At 42.2% G+C, this 25,821-nt stretch overlaps 1 protein-coding gene across 3 annotated transcripts in view; it reads left to right on the top strand.

The window, feature by feature from the left end:
* The window catches only part of LOC143846465 (uncharacterized), a 61,103-nt gene that overhangs the window by 21,360 nt on the left and 13,922 nt on the right, over positions 1 to 25,821 (top strand). Inside the window, exons 2-4 of one of the 3 annotated variants that reach the window (XM_077354900.1) lie at positions 4,505 to 4,648; positions 4,814 to 4,944; positions 5,030 to 5,601. The exons of the other annotated variants lie outside the window; for them this stretch is intronic. Of the exons in view, the coding sequence (XP_077211015.1) occupies positions 4,505 to 4,648; positions 4,814 to 4,944; positions 5,030 to 5,065 (311 nt within the window). The 3' untranslated portion in view covers positions 5,066 to 5,601. Of the gene's footprint in view, positions 1 to 4,504; positions 4,649 to 4,813; positions 4,945 to 5,029; positions 5,602 to 25,821 lie in introns of those variants that run through there. 3 annotated transcript variants of the gene reach the window in all.

The raw sequence follows: 25,821 nt of genomic DNA, 5'->3' as shown, positions 1-25,821 counted from the left end.
ATACTGTTAAAACACAGTGTCACATCACATCAAATTGCTTACCCAGGCCAAAGAGCAAATGACGGGCATGCATCTGCTCCATTTAAATCATAATCTCGCGTACGATCCGTCATACCAATGGCAAGGTGCCATTTCGGCATTTCTGTTATCAGTGTCCGCACTGGATGTCAGAACGACATCCCTCGAGGTCCCTCCCCAAGTCAGGCTCTAAACCCGACTTCCGATGACCCTCCCTCCCGGCTGTTAGAAACGACGTTCTCCCAAAACTCATTCTGGCAGTCGCATTTTCAAAACCCCAAAAAATCGTCGGCTAGAGGTTTCCACTCGATGACCTGACAATAAGATTCCCCGGTGAGGGCTGTACGCCTTAGGATCTGATGTGAGTCTTGCAAATCTGTTGTGGTAAAAAACAGTTAATGTGATTTGGCAGCCCAAGAAAAGCAAACCTGATTGGGGTATGATGGAATGCTGGGATGAATGTCGATCTGTTCGTCTAGAAGGAGAGGTTCTGTGCCCAGATGAGTCCTGCACAAGGTAGCACCCGGTCAAAAGGCCAACCCGGGGTATAGTCCCCGGGCGGGCCCTTCGACACTCAAGTCAGTATTGGGCACCAAAAAAGGGGAAATCAAGGCTAGGAATGGTGATTCATTTGGGATTCCCTCCTTTACCTTTGAGCCTTTAGTGGCTATTTATAGCAGGTGGTTATAGTCGATTTACCTCTTTACCCTTTAGACAGGTGTCGCCCTGTGATTGGGTGGAGAGTGAATGTTTCCTTTATCTTCTAGGATTAGGCTCTTAATTATTCCCTTGTAGCGGGGGTAATTAGGGTATACTGCCAGAGGACACGTGTCAGTTCATGATTGGTTGATCGATTCTAGGTCCCCATCAGATGCCCCCCAGTTCCTTAAGCCATATTTATGGCCTGGGGAAGTCGGAGTATCGGCCTTTAAGGCTATTTTTATCATTTTCCGGCTTTGTTCAGCATCTAGATCGATCTTGGATGATCTGATTTGTATTGGTGAGGCCCGATTTCGATCCAATCTGATTAAGTGTCCCCGATCGTAATTTGATTATTTGCCTTATTTTGTGATCGGCTAAGGCCGATCATAGCTTTGAAGTCATATTGGGATCGGCAATGTACGATCCAAAATTCCAATCTTTTGGGCATGCGATATATTAGGATCATCATTATATGATCCAAATCCTAACTTTTTAGACGCGCGCTTATATTGCGATCGGCAATATATGATCCGAAATTCCAATCTTTTGGGCGCGGACTATATTGAGATCGGTAGTATACGATCCGAATTTCTTTTTTTTTTTGGACCTGCACGTTATATTGGGATCGGTATTAGCCGATCCAAAATCCCAATTTTTTAGGACGCGCGCATTATATTGGGATCGGCATTAGCCGATCCAAAATTTCAAATTTTTAGGATTCGTGTCGGCATTAGCTGACCCAACATTCCAATTTTTTAGGATGCGTGTCGGCATTAGCCAACCCAACATTTCAATTTTTTAGGATGCGTGTCGGCATTAGCCGACCTAACATTCCAATTTTTTAGAATGTGCGCCCTATATTGGGATCGGCATTAGCCGATCCAAGTGTTTAGTTTTAATGGTGCGGTGCCATGTTTGGAATGATCTCCTATTCGGATTTTTTAGGGGCATTATCTTTTGGGTATGATTCCCCATTTTTTAGGCGTATAATTATTTGGATCGGTTCCAACTTTATTAGGCATACAAAATTTTTGGGTGTAACTCCCAAATTCCGAATTTTGCATACATGCTATGTTAAGATCAGATTCATACTTTCCTTAAAATTTTGGCTTTTTGGGCATTAAAGCCATGTTGAGTATGTACGATCCTAAAACGTAATTTTTATGACGTGGCACCATGTTGGGATCGGCACCATGCTATCCCAATCCTATTTTTTAGGCGCGCCTTATATCGGGATCGGCAATATACAATCTACATCATATCTTGGAACTATTCCAAAATTTTTTGGGCGCGCGACATATTGGATCGGCAATATATGATCCCAACTTTTAGGGGGCACGTCATATTTGGATCGGCAAAATATTAAATTTCAATTTTTTAGGCGTGCGCCATATTTGGATCGGTAATATATGATCCTAAATTCCAATTTTCTTGGGTGGACGCTATATTTAGATCGGCAAAATACGATCTTTAATCCAACTTTTTTGGGCATGCCACATATTGGATTTTGATTAAGAAAGGGGGATGAGTAGCCTTTTGCACCCAACCATCACTCCCCAATTTTGAGCCAACTTCCTTATCCCACAAAGTCTGAGTGGTTTTTTGGCCGATTTTTATTTCGCCTAACGGGTTTGGTACGTCTCACCCATGTATGAGGAGAATTTTCATCTACTCTCTTAGGGCCGTATTTGGGTCGTCTTTTTTGGTTCTTCGCCAGATTCAGATCGGTTTCAGACGGTCCAGATTTTGTCTTTTCTGGTCTTGCGCTATATCCGGATCGGCCTCAAATGATCCAGATTTTGTCTTTTCTGGCTTTGCGCCATATCCGGATCGGCCCTGGGCGATCTTGGATTTTGTATTTTCTAGCTTTGTGTCAAATCCGGATCGGCCTCAGACGATCCAGATTTTGTCTTTTCTGGCTTTGTGCCATATCCGGATCGGTTCTGGATGATCTTGGATCTTGGATCTTATTTTTAACGGCGTTGCGCCATATTCAGATCGGCGTTGGACGATCCTAGATTTTGTATTTTCTGGCTTTGCGCCATATCCGGATCGACTCTGGACGATCCCGGATTTTGTCGTTTTGTGGCTTTGCCCCATATGGGATCGGCCAACGACGATTAGATTCTTGTTGTTTTGTGGCTTTGCCCTATATTGGGATCGGCCAACGACGATCAGATTCTTGTCGTTTTGTGGCTTTGCCCCATATTGGGATCGGCCTACGACGATCAGATTTTCTTCGAAGGGATCCAGACAAACTACTTTTCTTAGTAGTTTTTGTCTTTTTCTGCATGAGGGAGGCGAAACGGCGTGATTCCTAGTGAACCGAGCCAACCATTAATGGCGTCTGGCTTTGTGAGACGTGTCAATGTGGCATTAGGGAATGCGAAGGGTCGCTAGCTTTTGGGTCATCTATAAAAGGAGATGACTTTTTCTTCCATTTTCATTTCTGACTTCCTCTTGCCCCCTCTCCTGCTCCCTTCTCTCTGGTCGTATAGGCTGTGTTTGTTCCCCTTGAGTTCGGGGATTTCAACTTTATGTTCGGTAATCTCTCCTTCATTGTTCGTTCATTCCATTTATGATTTTTCCGTTCATGTCTGGTAGCAGTAGTAGTTCTAGTACCCGAGTCGAGTCTAGATCTGGTTCGTCTTCGGGAGAGGCTTCTTCTTCTTCCAGTAGTGATTCCGGAAGTAGCTCTTCTGAGAGGACTAGATCTACCTCTAAGGGTCTTAGCGGCCAGGCCATGGCTGGTCAGAGTCCTCGAAGGAGGATTCCCGGTCCTTATGCAGTTGATAGCGATGAGGAGGTAGCCATTGTTGATGACGATCCCATCTTAAATTTAGGTGCGGTTCCTGATCCGTTAGCATCTCCTTCTGATGAGGGAGTGGATCGTGATTCCGATGTAGAATTGAGAAGTCGTGTACAGGGGGCTTCCAGTTCGTCCATGTTGGATAGGATTGTAAATGTTATTGCGGAGGTACAAATGGATGTTGAAGTAAAACATCACAAGGCGGCTCTTAAAGAATCCAGTATGCTGGTGGAGCCCAAGTTAGACTTTATTAGAGACAGGTTCTGTATCCCTGGGCGGTTCAGCTTGCCACCGGTGAAAGCAGGCGATCGCGCTCCCAACGACAATGCAGATTTGTGTATCTACGAGGATTCCCTTAGGGCCGGGTTTAGGTTTCCCATTCATCCTTTCGTGGCGGGCTAGCTCCATCTCAAGTAGTCCCGAACTCATGGAGGACGATAGTTGGCTTCATGTACATAATGAAGAAGAAGTTGGAAAGTGATCCTACATTGGATGTGTTCCGCAAGTGTTGTCATCTCACTAGGAATCGTTCTGATAGCTGGGTTTACTTTAGCCAGCGTGTGGATATGAAGTTCATAGTCGGTTTGCCGTCTTTGACCCATGGTTGGAAGAATAGGTTCTTCTATGTGAGCCTTGACGATCCTAACCCAGGTGAGAGGTGGGAGGTTCCCTTGGTATGGATACCAATAGATACGAAGTTAATGAGTGAGAAGCCTGAGTTGTTGGGTGGTGACCTGGCAACCTTTGAGGCTCTTGTGGCACATCTTCGGAAGGATGGGCCAATATTCTACAGTAAGGACTATGATAGTGAGGAGGCTTTGTTAGCACTTGGAGTTAGTTCTGCAACCCCAGCCAGTAGGTGTCTTAGGCCTGCTTGTGATTAGAATTCATGCCTTTGTTATTCTTTTGCCTTTATTGGTCATATCTCATTCGCTGATTGCTTTGTTATTTCTTTGTTCTTTGCCTTATTCCCAGTGATGGAAGCTGCGAAGAAGGCTGAAATGGTGAAGCAAGTGATGGAGGGCAAAGCAGGCCATGCTCAGAAAAGGAAGGAGCCAGAAGGACTCTCTGAACGTTCGACTCAGGAGAAGGAAAAAGGGGTCAGGTCTACCACAGCTGGTAAGTCTCTTTCTTCTTTAGTGCAGCGTTATAAGGAGACTCATCCTGAAGAAGTTAAAGGATCAGGTGCTGGAGCCGGGACTGGGGCAAAGCGTTTGGCTTCCACTGTCCCGCCTATTAATAAGGACAAGGTGTTTTGCCCCGACTGATCCTTTCTCTGAACAGATACTGCGTTTGCCAATCCGGACGTTGCTCGAGAACTCCTTAGGAAGGTTGTGCTGGAGAAGGATGCTGTGCGCATTGAGAAAGAAGTACCTGAGACGGCCTTTGGGTCTAGCTTTGCATCTATTTACCAGGTGACCTTTCTCATTTTCTCTTCAATTGGTTGTGTGCTGCCTTCGTAGTTCTGATTATCTTCTTATCTACTGCCTGTGTTTGCAGTTGAGCTGCTACAGGACGAGGAGAACAAACGCTTGAAGAATGCCTAGGATGAGAAGATCCGGAGGGCTTTGGATGATCAAGCTTTAGAGAATCTAGCTGATAAGAAGAAGCCTGTCGATGAAAAGCACGGATGAGTGTGATGACCTCATTTCTAATGCTTATGCCGAGGCTTTTGATGCATGCAAAGGCCTTATCCTGAAGAAATATCCCAGCGTTGGTTTTGACTTTGAGGATATTACTTGGGAGAGCCTGTTCACCAATTCTTCTGCTGATCCGGTGGATGCTCCTGTTGCGGAGGAGGTCGGTCAAGGTCATCATCAGAGTCCTACTCTGGTTGTTGATGATCAGGAGGCTCTGGCTCCTTAGGCTTTGTTTGTTTATTTTCTTTTCTGGTGGTGCTGCATTTCATTTTGTTCTTAGTCCTTGTAGGCCATTCATGGGTTGTATAAATACTCTTTGGATAGGATTTAGACTGCTTTTCCTTTTAAGTAGTCTTGCTACTCTTTGTGTGGTGGATGTTTTACTACTTCGTACTTGGTAAATACAGAACTTTCTCATGCTTGGCAATTTCATTGCTCTGTTGTTGTACTTGTAGTTTTTCTTGCTTTGATGGTTAGTGAAGCAATTTTGTCTGATTGTAGGGGGTGGTCCTAATTGGACCAACTGTGCTTTGATAAGCTAAGGTTGATTGGATTAAGACTCCTGGGCCGACTTTTTGAGAGCCAGTAGCTGTTAGATTTCCCCTACCTTTTTTCGGGGTTCATAACTTTTTCTATTCCACCTAACTCGGTCTTTGGCATCCCTCCCAGGTAGTTCCTACAATTCGGATGGACGACCAGGTTAGGTTTTTTGGTTCGACCTGAGTTTAGAAACTCGGGTTTTCTATTTGCCTAACCTATCGTCATGCCTTTATCTCTCCCAACCTGAGGTTGTCCTTTGGTTTTCGGGAGGTTGGCAAGTGATTGGTTTTTTGGCTACGTGGAATGCTCTTTCCATATTTTATCGTTTTGGAAGCTTAACCCATCATCATGCCTTTTTATCCCAACCCGAGTTTGTCCTCCGGCTTTCAGGAATATTTGCAAGTGATCGGTTTTCACTCATCCGAATTGGACTATTCAGATTTATTTTCTTGAAGTCGGTACTGGCTGACTGGCTTCGCTTGGATCATTGGGTCCTTCGAGGTTCAGTGCTTGTTTCTCATGCTCTTGCCCCCCGAGAGTAGTTGTATTATCCCCAGTCGGAGGTTGTTGTGAGCTCTCCGCATCGTTCACACGCTCCTGTTCCCCAGGTGTAGTTGTATTATCCCCACCTGGGGGCTGCTGTGAATTTTCCTGCTTCTCCTCCGATTGCTTGGGCTGAGTACACTCTACCACGAAGTCAGCAAGGATTTGAGCCTTTATTGCCGGCCGAGGTTAGTATCTAATGTCAAACTCACTAAATTCTACCGATCTCCTGACGAGTCGTTCGGACGTGTCAGGTTTGTGTAGAATCTGCCTTAGCGGTTGGTCGGTCAGTACTTTGATTGTGTGTGCTTGGAAGTATGGTCTTAGCTTCCTTGCTGCCATTACTGGAGCATATGCCAACTTCTCCATTCGATTGTACCTTGTCTCTGCTTCATGCGGCACTTTGCTGACGTAGTATATCGGCTTCTGTAAATGGAGCCTTGCTGTTGAAGACTTCGAGATCAGGATTCTTCGGCCTTTGGCTAGCTCTTCAATTCGATGATCAATTTCTTCAAGTTTGCGCTTCATGTGCTCACCCTTTTTGTCTTCTTTTCTTTCCTTCTGCCTTTTATGTTCTTGTAGAGGACTAGAAGCAGAGTCTGATCGATTCTTGGATCTTCTCTTCCGCTCTTCGTGCTTTCCAGTCCTATACGATATTCTTTGGGCCTTGCTGTCGGTTTACCGATCTCGATGGCAATCGCAACTTGGTGATGGAGATCATTCTCGACGTCTGTTTTGACTCATCGAAGGAGACCAATCGCGACTGTGATGGGAATATCGACTGGACGAGCGCGGGTGAGATCTGAGACAGTCGCGCGACTCTTCGCGCCTGTGAGATACTCCCTCCTTTTGCATGTGTGGCTCTAGGGACAGTGGCCGCCCAGGAGGAGGATTAGTGAGGATCTCGACTTAGTTAGATCGGCCACTTGGTGCATCATGTGATTGAACTGCTCCACTGGGAGCTGCACAACGGGCGTGGCCGATCGCTACTCTTCTAGTCCTTGATCCTTTAGATGAACTTCAGCTACGATCTGCGAAGCTAGGCGTCTGCTCTTTGGAGGAACCTTAGAAGGTGGAGGGTCTCTAGATGGTTGCTGGGAGTGGGCACCTTGTCCCGATCCTGCACCTCTACCTGAACCCGTGCGGTTGCTTTTCCTGCCTGCCATGTGGGAGATTGGGGATAGCTTTTCGTTCGGGTCCTACGAATGGCGCCAAACTGTTGTGGTAAAAAACAGTTATTGTGATGTAGCAGTCCAAGAAAAGCGATCCTGGCTGGGATATGATTGGATATTGGAGTGGATGTTGATCTGATCGCCTGATAGAGACGGTCCTGCGCTCAGATGAGTCCTGCACAAGGTAGCACCCTCTCAGAAGGCCAACCCGGGGTATAGTCCCCGGGCGGGCCCTTCGACACTCAAGGCAGTATTGGGCACAAAAATGGGAATCCCAAATGAATCACCATTCTTAGCTTTGGTTTCCCCTTTTTGGTGCCCAATACTGACTTGAGTGTCGAAGGGACCGCCCGGGGACTATACCCCAGGTTGGCCTTCTGAGAGGGTGCAACCTTGTGCAGGACTCATCTGAGCGTAGGACCCTCTCTATCAGACGATCAGATCAACATCCACTCCAAAATTCGATCATATCCCAGCCAGGTTCGCTTTTCTTGAACTGCCACATCACAATAACTGTTTTTGACCTCAACAAAACCTATCATTAGTCCCCAGTGACAAAATTTTGTTGTCTCCTTTCTTTGACATTCAGGTGCTTGCACCCTCTACCAAAGAGGGGCATCAGCAAACACCCAATTTTGTCAACGTGGTACTAATGATAGGTGTCACGAGGAAGAACCTTATGACGAGTCCCAAAGCACCAGTTCGGTTTCTCTCAATCTCTCTTTAGGTTATTTTCGGAAGAAAACACTTTTTCGAAAACAATTTTATCCCAGAGATACAACCCGAAAGCCTGTTTTTACACAACACCCGCCTTTTCGGCAACCCAAAAGCCTGTCTTTACACAACACCCGCCTTTTACGGCATAAACCAGTAAGCTTGTTTTCACACGGCATTTCAATCGGGAAGTTAACTTTGAGTCAGAAAAATTCGTTTTTACCCAAAAGTTGGAAACCCCCAGAACGAGGAATCCAATGGATCTGAATGCGTGTGATTCGGAATTCAATTGGAGAAGTTACGGACATTCGAAACTCACCGATAAAAGATGAAAAAACACATTTTTCGACGAAACACAAGGGACAGAACTTCGCGTCAACCGAAATATGATGTCACCCAGATGATGTCATATAGGTAACTCCAAATTTCACCCCTGCGAAATTTGGTCGAAATTACCACCAATTACCACCATTTACCCCCCCCCCCCCCCCCCCCCCGCAAAAAAAAACAGAGACTATAAATAGGTGGGGTAAGAGATGGTTAAGTTGAATTCTCTCTCTCTCTCTCTCTCTCTCTCCTCCCTTAGTGTGTGAGATAAACCCTTGTTTTCACGCCCTTTTGGCTTTTCCAGTTTAAAGAACCCCTCTGAATTTTCAGAAAACCGTAGTTTATTTACTTTAGAAGAGAGAAAGTAGCAAAATCCTTAGGTAGCTCATACTGAGCGTCGGCATTCTGCCAAAATTCCGAAGGTTCGGAGCGACATCCTTCAAATAACGCCGTTGTTCTGTCGAATTTCGCAGAACCACAAGCTATTTTTAGATAATAGCGCCGTTGTTCTGCCGAAATCTCGGCAACTCAGGTGTCCCTTTCCAAAATAGCGCCTTTACATCGCCGATTTCTCTGCAACTTCGGAGCCCCTTTGTCAGAATAGCGCCGTTACGCCGCCGACTTCTCGGCAACTTCGGAGTCCCCCTTTCAGAATAGCGCAGTTACGCTGCCAATTTCTCTTCAGATTCTGGTAAATTTACATTTATTTCCCAACTTTTTGTAATTTCCTTTACAAAGTGAGGTACGAGGTGGTGATATTATAAGATCTCTGGCTCAAATTGCCCTCAGAACATATGATATAAATCCCTACCTTTCTTTTACTTTCCGCACTGTCTTTTCCGTTTTATTTAAGTTTATCTGATTGTGATCGGTTGCGAGATCTTTCGGGATTCATACAGCAACATACGATCTCAATCAAGATAACTACCGTTATCTTCAGTCTTTTGTAAATTCATTTCATTTACATCCTGGAATTAAGTGTAATCTGAATAAAGGATAAAAAGGATAAGTTATCCTGATTAAAATTCTTCAAAAATGCCAAACTAAGTCAAGAGACCTGATTCATCTGGGCAAGAGGGGTGCCTAACACCTTCCCAGATTGTAACCATAACCCTTACCCAGATATTTGTAAGGACCATGCCTTAACAAACAAAGCAAAATTATAAGGTTCTAGGCCCAGAGCAAAAAGAACCCCTTTGGTTAGTGTTCTCCCAATGAAATTCGGGTAATACTCCCCTTTTCATCGGAAGAACAGGCATGGGTCCTAGGCCCTAACCTAGGTGGCACCTCTGAGTTTTTCTTTCTTGCGAAATTAGGACCCCGGTCCCGAGTTCGCAAGAAACGCAGATCAATTAACACTCCCAGAGAACCCGATGTGGTGATCCCCTACTGCCTCACGCTCGTGGGAAAAAACCGGCTCCCACACTCGCTTCCCATATGTTTCCTCTTAATTAAGACTACGCTTCCTATTTAGGTGATTATTTCTTCCTAAATGAATATTTTTGTTCCTTTTGAATATTTTTGTTCCTTTTGATACTGTTGAAGAAGCGTATTTAAAAAAATGCATTTACAAGTTGAAAGCTGATCTTAGTTTCAAATTATGTGGATCTCTTTCTAAAAACTTAACATTAAATATATGTTAGAGGGTAGGGGTGTAAACGAGCCGAGCCGAGCTTGGCCTAGGTCGGCTCGGCTCGTTAAGCTTAAGAGCTCGGCTCGGGCTTGAACCAGGCTCGAGCTTGGCTTGTCTCGGTCAAGCTCGGCCAGGCTCGCGAGCCTTACCAAGGTCGGGATATATTAAGGCAATGATATATTCACACCCCTCATCTTCCCTGGACAACCCTATCTAGTATAATTTGACTACTCTTTTTACACCACGGGGGGTGGTCCAAGTAACAAATGGGGTTCCAAAAAAAAGTGACATATTTTGCCTCCCCCTTTCACTCCCTGGACAACCCTTTCAGTGTATATATTAATATATAATATATATATTTAAATATATTAAATCCTTAACGAGCCTTAACGAGCCTGGCCAGCTGGCTCGGCTCGTTAAGGATTCGAGCCTAGCTCGAGCGAGCTTCCGAGCCCGAGCCAAAATTGACATCCTTATTAGAGGGTGAGGAGAAGAAGAAGATAGGAGGAAAGAGTTGTGAGTGGGAGCTCCCCCTCACTAATGTATTTATATAAAGGGAGAACATACAAAATGAGCGCTATGCCCTTGAGGCAATTACATTACTTCTAACACTCCCCCTCAAGCTGGAATGTATATATTATACAATCCAAGCTTGTTACAATTTTCATTCAATTTTGCATTACTTAAGGGCTTAGTGAAAACATCTGCAAGCTGGTCCATGGATTGAGTGAAGGAAACGTGAATCTCGCCTCTATGTATTCTGTGGCGAATGAGGTGGCAATCAACCTCTATATGCTTGGTTCTCTCATGAAAGACAGGGTTGGTGGCTATATAAATTGCAGCTTTATTATTACAATAAAGCTGAGCTGGAGAGGATGGAGGAAAACCAATCTTTGATAGGAGAGAATGCAACCAAATAAGCTCACTAGTATGTGACATGGCTCGGTACTTTGCTTCGGCATTGGACTTGGAGACTGTCTTATTTCTTACTCTCCAATAACACTAAATTGCCTCCAACAAAGGTGCAATATCCCGTGGTGGATCGTCTATCTGCAGGAGATCCTGCCTAATCTGCATCATAAAAGCCTTCCACCTTGATATGCCCTTGCTTCTTGAATAGGAGACCTTTACCTAGCACTCCTTTCAAGTAGCGAAGAATATGAATCACTGCTGCCCAGTGTGAAGTACGTGGAGAGCTCATATGTTGGCTGACAACACCAATCGCAAATGAGATATCTGGACGAGTGACTGTGAGATATATGAGCTTACCCACTAGTCTCCTGTATCTGCCAGGGTCCTCTTATAAGTCTCCTTCTTCTGGAAAGAGTTTCCCATTTGGGTCCATGGGAACAGAAATAGGTTTCACTCCGAGATGACCTGTCTCTTCAAGAAGGTCCAGCACATATTTCCTCTGTGAGAGGGAGATGCCTCTAGCAGAATACACAACCTCAATGCCAAGAAAATACCTAAGACGACCCAGGTCTTTGGTTGAAAATTCTTTCTGTAAGGTGGTCTCTAGCTTTTGTATCCCCACTGAATCACTGCATGTAATGATAATGTCATCAACATATACTATCAATAGCACACAACCAGCAATAGAATGATAAGTGAAAACGGAGTGATCCACTGCACATTGTTTCATGCCAAAACGCATGATAGCATCACTAAACCGTCCAAACCAAGCTCTGGGAGACTGCTTGAGACCATATATAGATTTCCTCAATCGACATATTGAGGATGACATCTCCCCCTGAGCAACATACTTAGGACTGTCAATCGGGCCGAGCTTGGGCGGGCCTGAGGTGCTCAAGCTCAGCCCATGTCTATACAACGGGCTACGAGCTGAGTTCGGGCCTGACTAAATTAGACAATTTGCTTGCCCAAACTCAGCCCAAACTCCACAAGGGGCTTCGAGCCGAGTTCGGGCTTGCCCATCACCTCTTATTTTCTGCACGAGAAAAGACTATAAGGCAAGCACAGAGTAAGGAGACCAGGTACCAGCTCAAAAACAAGTTGACAACCAAAAACCTGTTGAACATTCCATCCAAAAAAAACCTGTTGAACGTATTCCTGTTTAAGTGTTGAACTAGAAAACCATTTAATATCATAAAGAGTAACAGAGAATGAGGTATACACAATACTGGTAATGGATGTTGAACCAATCATCATTTAAATTGAAGCAATCCACCAGTCAAAAGCAGTCTAAACATAAGATAAGTCTAAAATTTAGCATGACAAAATTGAAAATTTAATATTCAAAATTCCAAAACCAAGAAGCTGCCCCTATCTTGTGGAAGATAATCTCCTGCCAACCCCTCTTCGTGTTCACCACAAGAGGAATTTCTGTATCTGCATCAGTAGAACATATCATTAAAATCCAAACATAATTATATTAATATCTACAACACAACAAAGTATTAAGATACTACATAAATTAAATAGTCCCATTGACTAAAACTTACCTGTATGTGCCAACTTAATAACTGTAACCCCAAAATATTAAGAGTTTAAATAAAAACTTGTATCCCCTCAGTTTTTTGATACGGTAAGAGCTGTGGGAAAAAAATCAAACACAAATGTTATATTTAAAAAAAATATACGATAATTGATTTGTTTTTAAAAAACCACTGCACTTACCAATAAAGTCATAATCCACTTCATCTTCATATTCTGTTTGAAGGGGGGCACCTTTAATCCAATCTTGAGCACAAATTAATGCTTCCACTGTTGACGGAAGCAATGAACTACGAAACTTATTTATGACTCGACCCCCGGTGCTAAATGCACTCTCTGAAGCAACAGAAGACACGGGAATGGCTAAAATATCACGTTGCATCCCAGATAATATCGGAAACTTGCTAGAATTACCCTTCCACCATTGCAAAACATCGAAGTCATCCTCCTTAGAATTTTTAATAGGGTGGAGTTTCTCCTCTAAGTATACTTCTAACTCAGTCTTGTTCTACGTCGAATTATCTTCCTCACTGAGTTTATAAAAATCCTCCATGAAATCTGTTCTTTTCTTAATAGATGACATGCTTGTATTTGTTGTGATACCATAATTATCCCTGTTCCTACTACTTGAAGCTACTTCTGTGCGACAAGAAACCTCATAAGAAGCCAAATAGTCGTTAAATAGTTCACGAAGCACTTCTTCCACACGATCCATCAACCCTGAAACCAATGGCGCCTCTTATATCTTTTGATAGCAAAAGAGCAAGTATTTGAGCTTGAATCTTGGGTCAAGGACAGCAGCAACAGAAAGTAGGATATTTGGTTCTTTTTCCACCCAATACTTCTTAAATTTCCTAAGCATATTGAACGCCATCGTTCCAAGCAGGGAGCTAAAGTCATTAGAAGTCTCACGCAATAACATAAGAATCCTTTATACTTCCCGGAAGAACAGATTTGAGGTACAATATTTAGTTCCTGAAAATATGTTTGTGGCAACATAAAAGGATTCCAAGAAAAGATGAACAATCTCAGCCCTTTCCCAATTGTCTGAAGTGGGTGGATCCTTTATCTATATGTTGAATTCCACCTCGTGGAAACATCTAAAACCAACATCTTGCTCCGAGGAACACGTTCTTGATTAGCATATTGAAGAAACTCAACTTTCCTTTTGGGGGAGGCCTTCACACAGCATTGCGAACCCTCAGAATCGAATCCTTTATCTCATCCAGCCCCTCTTGGACAATTAAATTCAGGATATGACCCCAACAACGCACTTGAATGGCACTGCCTTTAAATAACAACAACCCTCTAGGAGAATAATGGTCTGAAAGAGATCGTGTGAGAACATCATTACTGCTAGCATTATCCATTGTAATAGTGCAAATCTTGTCAACATTCCACTCCAACATACAACTAATGATTATGTCTGCCATATTCTCCCCAGATGCCTTGACTGGAATCATGACAAAGTTGATAATTTTTTTATGCAACATCCACCCATCATCAATGAAATGAGTAGTAAGTGCCATATATGGTAAGTCCTGACTAGAAGTCCATGTGTCTCTTGTTAAGCTTACTCGTGCACTTGTATTTCCAAAAATCTCCTTCAAAATGTTCCGCTCCTTTTGATACCTTTTCATGCAATCACTCTTCATGGTGTTTCGTGAGACAAACTTCTACTTCGGATATATACCTGAAATGAACTTCCGAAATGTAGGATCATCAATGAAATTAAAAGGCAACTCCTTGATGATGATGAGTTCAATGAGATCATTCCTACTACGGTCTTGATCAAATTTCCATGGGACAAGATTACCAGCTTTGGTTTCACTATCCTTTGCATAATTCAAAAGGGTTTGTGATTTCTCTCCATTCCCTTTCTTGTAGATTGGACAATTATTGTCATCTATGCGACGGAGAAGATGGGTTGTTCCACCTTTAGCTGGACAAGAAAATAGTTTCTTACAATAGTTGCACCTGCATTGATCCTTATCTCCCTTCTTCTTCTCGAGCTTTGTGAAATGCAGCCATGCTTCACTTCCCTTTTTCGCTTTTCACCCGTATTTGATTCTGGATCATTGGGGGGAGTAGAATCTGGGGGAGTAACATCAACAATCACAACATCTTCGATGTTTGTGTCTGTCATCTAAACAAGGAAAAGAAATGTCTGATTATCAACTTTTAAGCTCGAAGAATAAAATTAAATTCAGTGATACATCTACTCCCCAAATTCGGAACTTAAAAGGTGTACATAAAAAATTTCTATTTTTTCAGTTTATGTTGTTTTAAACTATCATTCTATCATGGATACGTAAAGACTTTAATGGCCAAGCAATAGTTAAATGTTGTGTTTATGATCAAATGCATGAATGTCTTTGCAATTCCAGTATGAGGATGAGATTTGGCTGATTTATTCTCTTGCAAATTCTTTGTTTTGTCTTAAAGGGTATGCCTCTGTGATTGTTTTTTAATTTATTATGGTTTGTTCTTTCAAAACCCCACAACAACATATGCTTTGTTCTTTCAAAAAAAAAAAAAAAACCCACAACACTGATTTTTACCTAGTTAAAGAAAGAAATCAAACCCCTCCACAAGACTGATTAAAGAAAGAAATCAAAACCCCCCACAAAACTGATTAAAGAAAGAAATCAAAACCCCACAACACTTATTTTTACCAAGTTAATGAGGGTTTGTTCTTTCAAAAAATAAATAAGTAGGGCTTCATAATGAGAAATAGGAAACTAATGTAGGGTTTCTACGAGAATCAACGAGGGTTGCAAAGAGAATCAACCTATATTTTCCTGAAGAAAATCATCTGAAAGAATTGTTACTTCGCTTATCTTTAAAAAAAAAAGGAAAAGAAAAATAAACGAAAAGGAACGAGGGTTTCTTCTTCAAAAAAATGATAAAGAAAAGTAGAAGAAGATGGAGAAACTGGTTTACGCACCTGATATTGGAAGAAGATGGAGCAACGAAGGTTGAAGATGGAGAAAACCCTTGCAAAGAAACCCTCATTTGTAAATCCTAACTTTCTCCATCTCTTCTTTCTGCTGCTTCTCTGCAAAACAGTACGGGCCTGTCTAATCTTTGGAGGACCCGACTGGAATTTTAAATTTCCAGAGCATAAAGTGGAGGGGCTCGACTGGTATTTTTAAAACATTACGATTCCTTTCTGTTGCAGAGGGGCCCACATTGAGAACCAATAGTTTTCTAGTTTGAACCCATGCACAGATAATTTATCTATGCAGATGAGATGCACATAAACCATTTTCTCTATTTAATTAATATCTACCCTTATTTTTAAGGGCATAAAAAATCCTGAAAAATTATATAGTAAATATATTATCGGGCACGGGCCTATATAACGAACTGGACGACCCTTGATCAAGCTCATCCCAAATTAGAGTTCGGGCTTCAACTTTTGACCAAGCTTGGTTTGGCTTGTTCTCATTTTAATTATGTGCGAGCTTTTAGTGGGCCGAACGGGTGGGCTTCGAGCTTGCCCATCCCGATTGACAGTCCTAAACATACCTAGGAGGTTGCTCCATATACACCTCAGTATGATCACCATGTAGGAAGGCATTCTTGACATCTAATTGGTGCAGTTGCCATCCGTGGTTGATGGCAAGAGAGATGAGAACACGAACTGAAGGAATCTTGGCGACAGGAGAGAATGCGTTATTATAATCAACTCCAAAGGTTTGTGTGTAACCTTTGGCAACCAATCGCGCCTTAAGGCACTCAACCGTGCCGTCAGGTAAGTATTTCACTGCATAAACCCAGCGGCAACCCACTGGTCGAGCCCTAGGAGAAAGTGGAACCAAATCCCAGGTATGATTGGCCTGAAGGGCCTCCATCTTGAGGTCCATAGCCGCCCACCAACCCTGATGGTCAAGAGCAGCTGGCAAAGACTGCGGCAAAGAGACAGAAGACAAAGAGGAGACACCTCTAAACAGAGGGGTAAGAGTCATAGGGAATAACAGAGGAGATGGGATGAGCAGTACTGTGAGAATGAGTACGAGAAGTAATTGGAGAATCTGGAGTAACTGTAGGAGAAGGAAGAATAGGTACCTGAGAGCAAGAAGGCGTGATCTCTGGCTGAGAAGGAGATGGCATAGGCTGAGGAGGAGGAGCTCCAGACTTGGGTCTGCGCTGATATGTCTCCGAGTAATTGGAGGGGCAGCTGTAGGAGTTGGTACCGAGGAAGAGGGCTCACACACAGGGGTTGTCTCATCAACCTGCAAAGGAGGAGAAGAGGATCCGGAAGGACTACACGAGGTAAAGGAATATCCAAATCAGGAACGTCAGGACGGTCCGCATGAGAAGTGTCAAAGTAAGAGGTGGACTTGAAAAGGTGACATCGGCAGACACAAAGGACTGACGCAAGCGAGGACTATAACAACGATAATCTTTCTGAGTTCGGGAGTACCCAAGAAAGATGCATCGCTCAGCCCGAGGGTTCAATTTATTGAAGCCTGGACCAAGGTGGTGGACAAAGCACAGGCAACCAAAGACCCTAGGGGTGAAAGGGAAAGGGTCATGATGAGGACACAAGATGGCAAAGGGAGACAAGCCAGCAATGACCGAAGAAGGAAGCCTGTTGGCTAGGTAGCAGGCGGTAAGGATAGCATCGCCCCAATAAGATTTGGGGACCCGCATCTGAATAAGCAGAGTACGGGCCCCATCAAGTAAAGAGCGCAGCTTCCTTTCAGCTACACCATTTTGTTGGGAGGTGTGAGGGCATGAAGATTGGTGGACAATGCCACGAGTGGAAAGAAATTCCTGAAAGCCATTGGATTTGGAGAAATATTCCTAAGCGTTATCAGTGCGCAAACATTTGAGGGTACATTGAAACTGATTTGTAACTTCAGCATGAAAAAGGCGAAAAGTGGAGAAAACTTCAGATCTATCTTTAAGCAAATAAATCCAAGTCATGCGGGAAAAATCATCAATAAAGACAACAAAATATCTATAAACAAAAATAGAGGTAGTCCTCGCGGGACCCCATACATCAGAGTGCACTACATCAAAAGGGTGCGAGGCCCTACTAACAAGCCTAGACGGAAAGGACACACGATGGTGTTTTCCCAATTCACAGGCCTTGCACTGAAATGACGGAACAGGAGAAGAAATAATAGAAGTGCGGTTTATATGCTCAAGACATGGATGGCCAAGACGGCAGACCATCGATAGGCATCGATGGAACTATGCAAAATGGTGCTAGAAGGGCCACTGTCCAGACGGTAGATTCCATCCACCTCACGGCCCGAGCCAATCGTCCTCTCGGTCAAAAGATCCTGAAATAAACAATAAGACGGATAAAATAAAACAGAACAATTAAGATGTTTAGTAAGCTGACTAACTGAAAGTAAGCTAAAAGGAGATTTTGGAATACATAAGACAGAGGATAGAGTAAGACCAGGACAGGGAGAGGTGGTACCAATACTAGAGATGGGAGTAGTACTCCCATCAGCAAGGGTAATAAACTGAGAGGAAAGAGGACGAAAAGAACGAAGGGTTCGACGCTCCAGAATCAATGATCCAGGAGGTCGAGCTAGTGAGAAGAGAAGCAGGAGAGCTACCTGGCTGCGCAAACCTGTCACTCGGAGGGTGACTAGTCAGTCTGAGGCGCTGGAACTTATCGTAGTTGGCGCGAGAAAGAAAGAAACCATTAGGGGGTGCTGCAGGGCTTGGCTCAGAAGAGGAAGAAGGCATAGAGTCTGATGTGTCTGTGGTAGAGAGATGTGCTGATTGGCCAAAATGGGGAGCAGATGGCGGACGACTCTTAGGATGAAGAACATAGCATGTCTCCAGAGAATGTCCCTCCCGACGGCAATGCGAACAATAAGGGCGAGTACGGCCACTAGTACTCCGTCCACCAGAAGAATCTCGTCCAAAATCACGGCCACCACGTCTATGACCTCGTCCAAAGTTGTCTCCCCCGCGGGAGGATTGATCGCCAAAACTATAAGCCTCCGTCGCAGAGCCATCAAAAGACAGAGTGGGCAGAGACGAGCCAACTATGCACTGCTGAGCTCGTAAATAGACCTCATGGAGGGAGGGCATAGTCTCAGAGCCAAAAATCTGCTGTCTGAGAGGAAGGAACTCAGGACTCAATGTCTCTAGAAAGTGTACTACACGAAGCTGGTCCCTCTGCTGGGCATCAACGGCTAAGTCTGTCATGAGAGGCATGAGAACATCCACTGCTGACAGTGGGAGACAAACTGGCAGTAGTACGCTGAAAGACGTGCGTCACCACGCCTGAGATGCATCCACTGGGAATAGGTGGAACAAATGTGAGCAAGATTGCCCACCCCCAGAAAAGAGAACTGCAGCCTCATCCCAAATGCTCTTGGTCGTCGGAAGATGCATCATGGTGCCACAAATCTAAGAGGTCATGCTCTGCCATAAGAGAGTGCGGACAAGAGCATCATCCTCCTCCCACTTCTCATAGGAGGAATTAGTAGTAGCAGGAGGGGCCCGACAGATGATATAGATCTTACGTCTAGCAATGAGGTAAGTTTCGACAACGACCTTCCAATTGACATAATTGGACCCATCCAATGGTACAGTAGTCATTGGAGGGAATGAAACCTCCCTCGAGGAAGAACGACTAGAGGAAGAGGCCATAGGAGGTGGAGGAATGGGACTAGTAGAAGTCTGTCCAAGAGAGGGATCCTCAATGACTGGAGAATCCATAAAGAGAGAAGAATAGACAACTCCACAAAGAACTATGGCAAAGGACTACTCAACGGGTCCAAGATAGAGAGCGCGGCTTCGAGGGAAGGTAAGAGAAAACCCGAGACATGGAAGATCGCACGAAAATCGGAGCCGCGGAGACTGGGAGAGGTAAAAGGATATATTTAGACCATGATAAGGGGGAAAACTCAGAGAGAACTGGGAGAAGAGAGAAAAAGGCTTAGAGAAACAAGGAGAAAAGACTAAAAGAAGGGGGGAATATAGAGATTAGGGGAGGGGAGAGTGTGAGAAGGGGCAAAGGGGGCTGGAAATGGGGTTTTCGAAGGGGTTTGGGGTCCAGAAATGGAGGGATGGTCTGTACGGAGGAGATTGGGGGGGGGGGGGGTGGGAAAAGGTAGGAGGAGGGGTTACAGAGGGGTTGGAGGGTCGGGATGGGTTTTACGGGGGTGGGTGGGGGGTTACGGAGGGAGAGGAGGGTCGGGATGGGTTTTATGGGCGTGGGTGGGGGGTTACGGAGGGAGGGGAGGCGAGGGAATAAACTTGGGTGGGTTTTACGGGCGTGGGTGGGGGGTCGGGAAGAGCCTAGGTGGGACCCGCGGGGGGGGGGGGGGTGTGGAAGGTAGGGGGTGCCATGGAGGGGGGAGGAGGGGGTGGAGTGGGAGATGGGGTGGTGGGAGGCGGCGGGTTGGGTGCGAGATGGTGGCAAGGGAGGAGCGTGGAGACAGAAGAGGGAGACGGCTGGTGAGGTTAGGGTTGGGGTTCCGTTTAGGTTAGGATTTTAGGGTTGAATGGAGGGAAGGAGGACGATGGTCCTCAATGGATTCCTAGGGTAACCCTAGGGCTCTGATACCATGTTAGAGGTTGAAGAAAAGAAGAATATAGGAGAAAAGAGTTGTGAGTGGGAGCTCCCCTTACTAATGTATTTATATAAAGGGAGAACATACAAAATGACCACTATGCCCTTAAGACTATTACATTACTTCTAACAATATACATGAATAATACATGTGAAATTGTAAATTCCTAAAATGTGTAATTCTAAGTAGTCATGAATTCTTCTTTTCTAATTGTAATCCTTATCTATATTAACCGTTCCTCCCTAACCTACTACAATCCTACTCTTTCTATTTACTTACTCTCCCAATAAGTTTCCTACATGCCTCATGTTGACTTTCAATGACCTTCGCACACATTTTCTCTTTACTTTCGTTAGAGCTTCTTGCTTCCCGCAGTTTCTCTTTTCTAAACCCCCCGCTTCGTGCTTTCGTTTCACTCATTGCTTCTCGTACTCGCTTCCCACTCTGGCAACTATGGTATGCATTACATTATTTCGGTTAGAACTTCGAAATGTATGTTTCAGGTGTAAATTTTGATGAAAATCTTATAAAATCACAAAACATGGCAAACATATGCATTTGATTGAAATTTAAGATGACCCATGATGAAATACTAGAAATTTGTATATTTTATTTAAAAATAGAGAAAACAATTAATTTCTTGTAAAAATATTAGAAAATAATAAATACTATGCAAAAAACCTAAAAAAAAATTAAATATAAAAAATTATATAAATAACACAATTCATAATATTGTAATGTTAAATACTCTACTTTATATTATTATAATTATTAATTAAAAAATCATTAAACATTTAGGAAAACTAACAAAATCAAGATTTGCAGATCTAGTCATGCTTTGTCGTACATAAAATTTATGTTATAATTTATCATTTTTTCTATATTTGTCATAATTTTTTATCAAATTTAAAATTTATTTTTAAAAGAAAAATTTCTTTTTAAATTACTATATTAGTGGTATACTGTATCATCATGTGTCACATAATTATATTTATATGAAATGCATGTGAAATGTGGTGTGTATTACTTATAAATATTTATATGAATTAGAAGTGAAATATGGTTTGCACTGAATTGTTAGATATGTGCGACAACTCATGTCACTTGGTGTTTGATTTTGTTAAATTATTATGGGTTGTTTTTTTATAATGTTATTGTTTTTGAGTGTGTATTTGTTCTTATTTTAGCACTCCCTGAAGTTTCATCTTCCATGTCCATCATTTGCATATGTTTCCATATGTATTTGTGATTTTATGTAATTTCCATTAAAAAATTCCATATGTTGTCTGTCATGACTTAAAATGCATACCAAAGCCGAAACCTGAAACCTTGGTTAAGAGATAAGCTTGAAGTCCATTAATGTATAATGATGCGAATCCATGTACGTATTCCATTCAACATCATCTTTTAGACATTTGTAAGGTGCACGTGCGCTTTTCAAGGTAATAGTCACAAGGTTGCTCTTGAAATTTTTTATGAATAATGCTAGGATGTGTGACCTCCAGCGCTCATTTTGTTCTTTTACTATTTTAGAAAAGAGAGTTGGAGAGATTTAAGAGGAGAAGAGGGGGAACCGATACCGTCCGTTCTCTATGTTCGACCGATTCTGTCCATTCTCTATGTTCGACCATCAATGGGTTATGCCAGTATTGATTGATTCCTTTTATTCATAGAAGGCCTTGGGTTGGTCAACAAGAGGAAGAAAGTTGGGGAAGCTGTGTCTACATCCACACGGTGGACGATTTAGTTGTAAGGGACACAGGGACTTTTGGAAGAAAGATTACAAATACTATGACACAAGAAGTTGACTGGTAGAGAGATGGAGTGGGTTGTAACGATGGATTTTTTCAAGGCGTGTAAGGCGTGCAAGCTTCAATGATTCTAAGAAAGTGGAATTATTATTTGAAGAGTTTCCTCCCTAAGCTTAAACCAATGCCTAAGGGAAATCCCTCGATTGTGGAGTATAAAAGATGAACTTTGATAGAGCAAGCAAGGGGATTCCAATAAGAGCAGGAATTAAAGGCATCATAATAGATGGGAATGTTGAGGTTAGGCTCACCTTTGCTGGCCCGTTGGGAGAAAGGAATTCAATTGAGGCAAAAACATTATCTTGGGGTGGGGAGTTAGACTATTGATCGCCTTTTTAATGGGTGATTCATATGTTGAAGGTGATTCTCCAAATGTAATTAGATAATGTTTGAATGGCAGGGTTACACATGGATAAGGTTTTAAATGTCGGTTTTGGTTTCAGTCATCAACAAAATGGGAACATTTCGGTTTTGGTACGAAATGTCGACTGAAATCTTGCAAAATCATGGAAAGTGGAAACATTTCGGTACGAAATCATGGTTGAAATCCAGGTAAGATACTTCACCATTAGTTTTCCTTTTTATTTTTTTATTGTTTTTAGAAAAATCTTAAAGGAATCTCGTTATTCTTCTCTTTTCTTACGAGTGGGGTTGATTTCTGTCATTTTTTTATTTATTTAAATGTCGACATTTCGACAGAAACTTTGCTATTTTTGGGAAGTGATATTTACGCCCCTTTTGATCACAAGGGACACCCAGCGCCAGTGTACGGGGCAATCAAACCCACTGGATTTTTCTGACGTCAAGTACATTAGCCCCCCTTTAGTCATTGATACTGTAAGCCCAAGGGTTTCCATGGGTTAATCATTCACCTTACCTTCTTGTTTTGATGCTAGCAAACAAAATTGATTAGCTTTTATGGACTAATGTGTTGCCTTGAGGTGTTGTGTCATATATAGGAATTTCATGTCATAATCGCCATTACACAACTCAACTCAACACATAGCTTGTGGATCAAGAAAGCTAGGAACAAAGAGCTTGCACCTACATTGGCATCATCACCATTTGGAGATGATCAAGTCAAGAAGCTCAACATGAAGATCCCACAAGTTCCCCAGCAAGTGTCAAGAAGGAGCTTGGAATTGAACATACCATGGTGACACCTCATGTACCTCAACATGCATTGAAGATCAGAGGACAAGTCACATGAGCCAAGACAAAGTTCAAGATGTTCATTCAAGTTGAAGTCCAAGGAAGTGCAAAGGAGCCAAGACATTCGAAGAAGACTCAAAGTCCTTATTTTTAGAATGTATTTCTAGTCCTCTTGATTTTATGTTTAAATGCACTTTCAATACGTTTTCATACCTAAGTTTTTTTTATCTTTGAAAACCATACACACAGCCAAATATGTGTTTGAAAACCTAAGACTTAAGCCCAAGATCAAAGCCCAAAGCCCCTGGATTTTAAAGTTAAAAATGGAATTTCACTCACGGCCGGTCGACCAGGCTATGCCGGGCGACCGCGGGATGCTACCTGGAAGTCCAGGGCATCTCGAAATTTATCAGGCCGGTCGACCGCGGTTATGTTTTCTAGAAATTCAGAAATCAATCCAGGTTGGCTTGGCGGACGACCGCAATGGGTCCGGTCGACCGCGATAGTGTTTTTGAGCTGAAAATTTATTTCAAACAGGTAGCCCTTACCGGGCGACCGCCCTAGGGCCGGTCGACCTCGCTGATATGAAATTTGAAATTCAAATTGAGAGCCTGATAAGGGCGGGCGACCGCCGTGCCTCGGTCGACCGCCGCGACATGGAAATAGAGCTGTTGGGGCTTGCGCATGTTGACTTTTTAAACCCTGTATTTTACAGTTTTACCCCCAAACGGTCATATTCCTTGGGGGCTATATATATACTATCTAAACCTTTCTAAACAATCTTTTGCAAGATCAAATCCTATCTTCTTGAACCTAAACTTTTATATGAAAGGTTAAGACCTCTTTGAACTTGGATTTTTACATTCTATCAAGAGGTACTCCATAGGCTTTATATTTTATCTTCCTTGGACTGTTTGAGTTATTCAAAGTTGTAATTAGCCTAATCTAGAGGCATTGAGAGTTCTTTTCTTTTATTTCTTCATTTGTGTTTGAGGGTCTCTGATTTGGCCCGCTAAGAAAAGTGAATCATTGTAAGAGGGAGTTACCCTCGCAAGACTTCTTGCAGAAAGGGTGATCCCTTTGAAGGAGAAGTTGGTGTACGGCTTTGAGATTTGCCCGTTGAAGAATCTTATTGGTTTAGTGGAGAATCCCAAGGAGGAATACTTGGAAGAGTGGAGTAGGTCAAGTTGTGACCGAACATTATAAAACTTGTGGATGCTTTCTCTTCTCCTTCTCTTTGCACTTTGGTGTTTGGTAATCTCTACCCTTTACTTGTGTCTATGTTTCATTGAACAAGGGTTAGAGTATATAAGCATAAAGTCATATCTAATCCATATCCTACATTATATTTATTGATTGATAAAGGGTTAGATTTGTTAAGGCTTAATTGGTAAAATGATTTTAATAATCCACTTAATTAAGCCCCAAATTTTTTAATTAGCCAATTCACCCCCCCTTGGGTTGTCACCTTGTATTTCATTTGGTATCAGAGCATAGGCTCTTAAAGAAATTTTAAATTCAAAATCTACAAGAGATAAAGATCCGTGACAATCCAAATGGATTTTGAGCTAGGCCAATCCGCTATAATTCCTCCATTTTTTGATGGATCAAATTATAGAGCTTGGAAAGTAAAGATGCTTGCCTATCTCAAATCCATAGACATTGACATCTTAGATGTCATTGAAAGGGGATTTTCTATTCCAAGAAAATGCACAAAAAATGATGCAAAATTATTTTTATTAAATTCAAAAGTTATAATTATAATATGTTGTGGACTTTGTCCTAATACTTTTGAGAAAATTTCATCATGTACAAATGCAAAAGATATTTGGACTAATCTTGAAATTTTTTATGAGAAAAATTGTAGTATCTCTTCAAATGATAAAAATATTGTTTTTGAACAAAAAAAGACTACAAAAATCTTTTGCAATGGAAAATTCTTTCAAACATTCAATTTTCGATTTGGAAAAACAAATTGAAAATTGGAAATTGGAAGTTAATGAATGCTTGGAAAGAAATAAAAAATTAAGTCATTTGAGCAAAATCTTGATTAATAAGAATGATGACTTAATTAAAAAGTGCACTATCTTTAGAAAAGAAAAAGAAAGCCTTGAAAACACAAACAATGATCTAAATGAAAAATACAAGATTGTTTGTGAAAATGAAGAAAAACTTAAAAGTTAATTCTACTCATCAAATAAATCATCTAAAGAATCAAATGAATGAGTTTGAATTAATAAATAAAGAACTCTCTTTAAAGAACCAAAGATTATAAGAAGATAAAGACAAACATACATGTTCTTATGTGTATTTTTGTGGTTCTAGTTGCTCCTCATCTACCCACTCATATTTATGTTCATATTGTGGTAGATTAGGGCATTACAAATCTAAGTGTAGGCTTAGATTTGTGAAATCAAACAAGTTTGTGTGGATAAGAAAAGATACACTTCCACACACGATCTTGGTTGGAACCAAAGTGATTTGGGTTCCAAAATCCCCCACTCAACTCATTGTTTAAAATTATTGATATATGTGGTTGTGCTTTAATTGTTATATCATATGAATTCTATCTAGATACTATTTCAATGTTACATTCAATGTATCTAGATCACTTGTGCTTTAATGATATATCATTTTATAATTAAGCATAGATACATATCATTAGTCATGTTTTTTTTAATAGAATGTATCCTTGCTTATTGAGCTTCATGATCATATCATATATATATATATATATCACTTATAGGCTATAA

Source organism: Tasmannia lanceolata, unplaced genomic scaffold, assembly GCF_043159265.1.
Source record: "Tasmannia lanceolata isolate RefF3 unplaced genomic scaffold, GAP_Taslan_0.1 ptg000015l, whole genome shotgun sequence".
Lineage (NCBI taxonomy): Eukaryota > Viridiplantae > Streptophyta > Magnoliopsida > Canellales > Winteraceae > Tasmannia > Tasmannia lanceolata.
The sequence above is the reverse complement of the archived record's forward strand: the minus strand, read 5'-3'. Positions and strand labels throughout refer to the sequence as shown.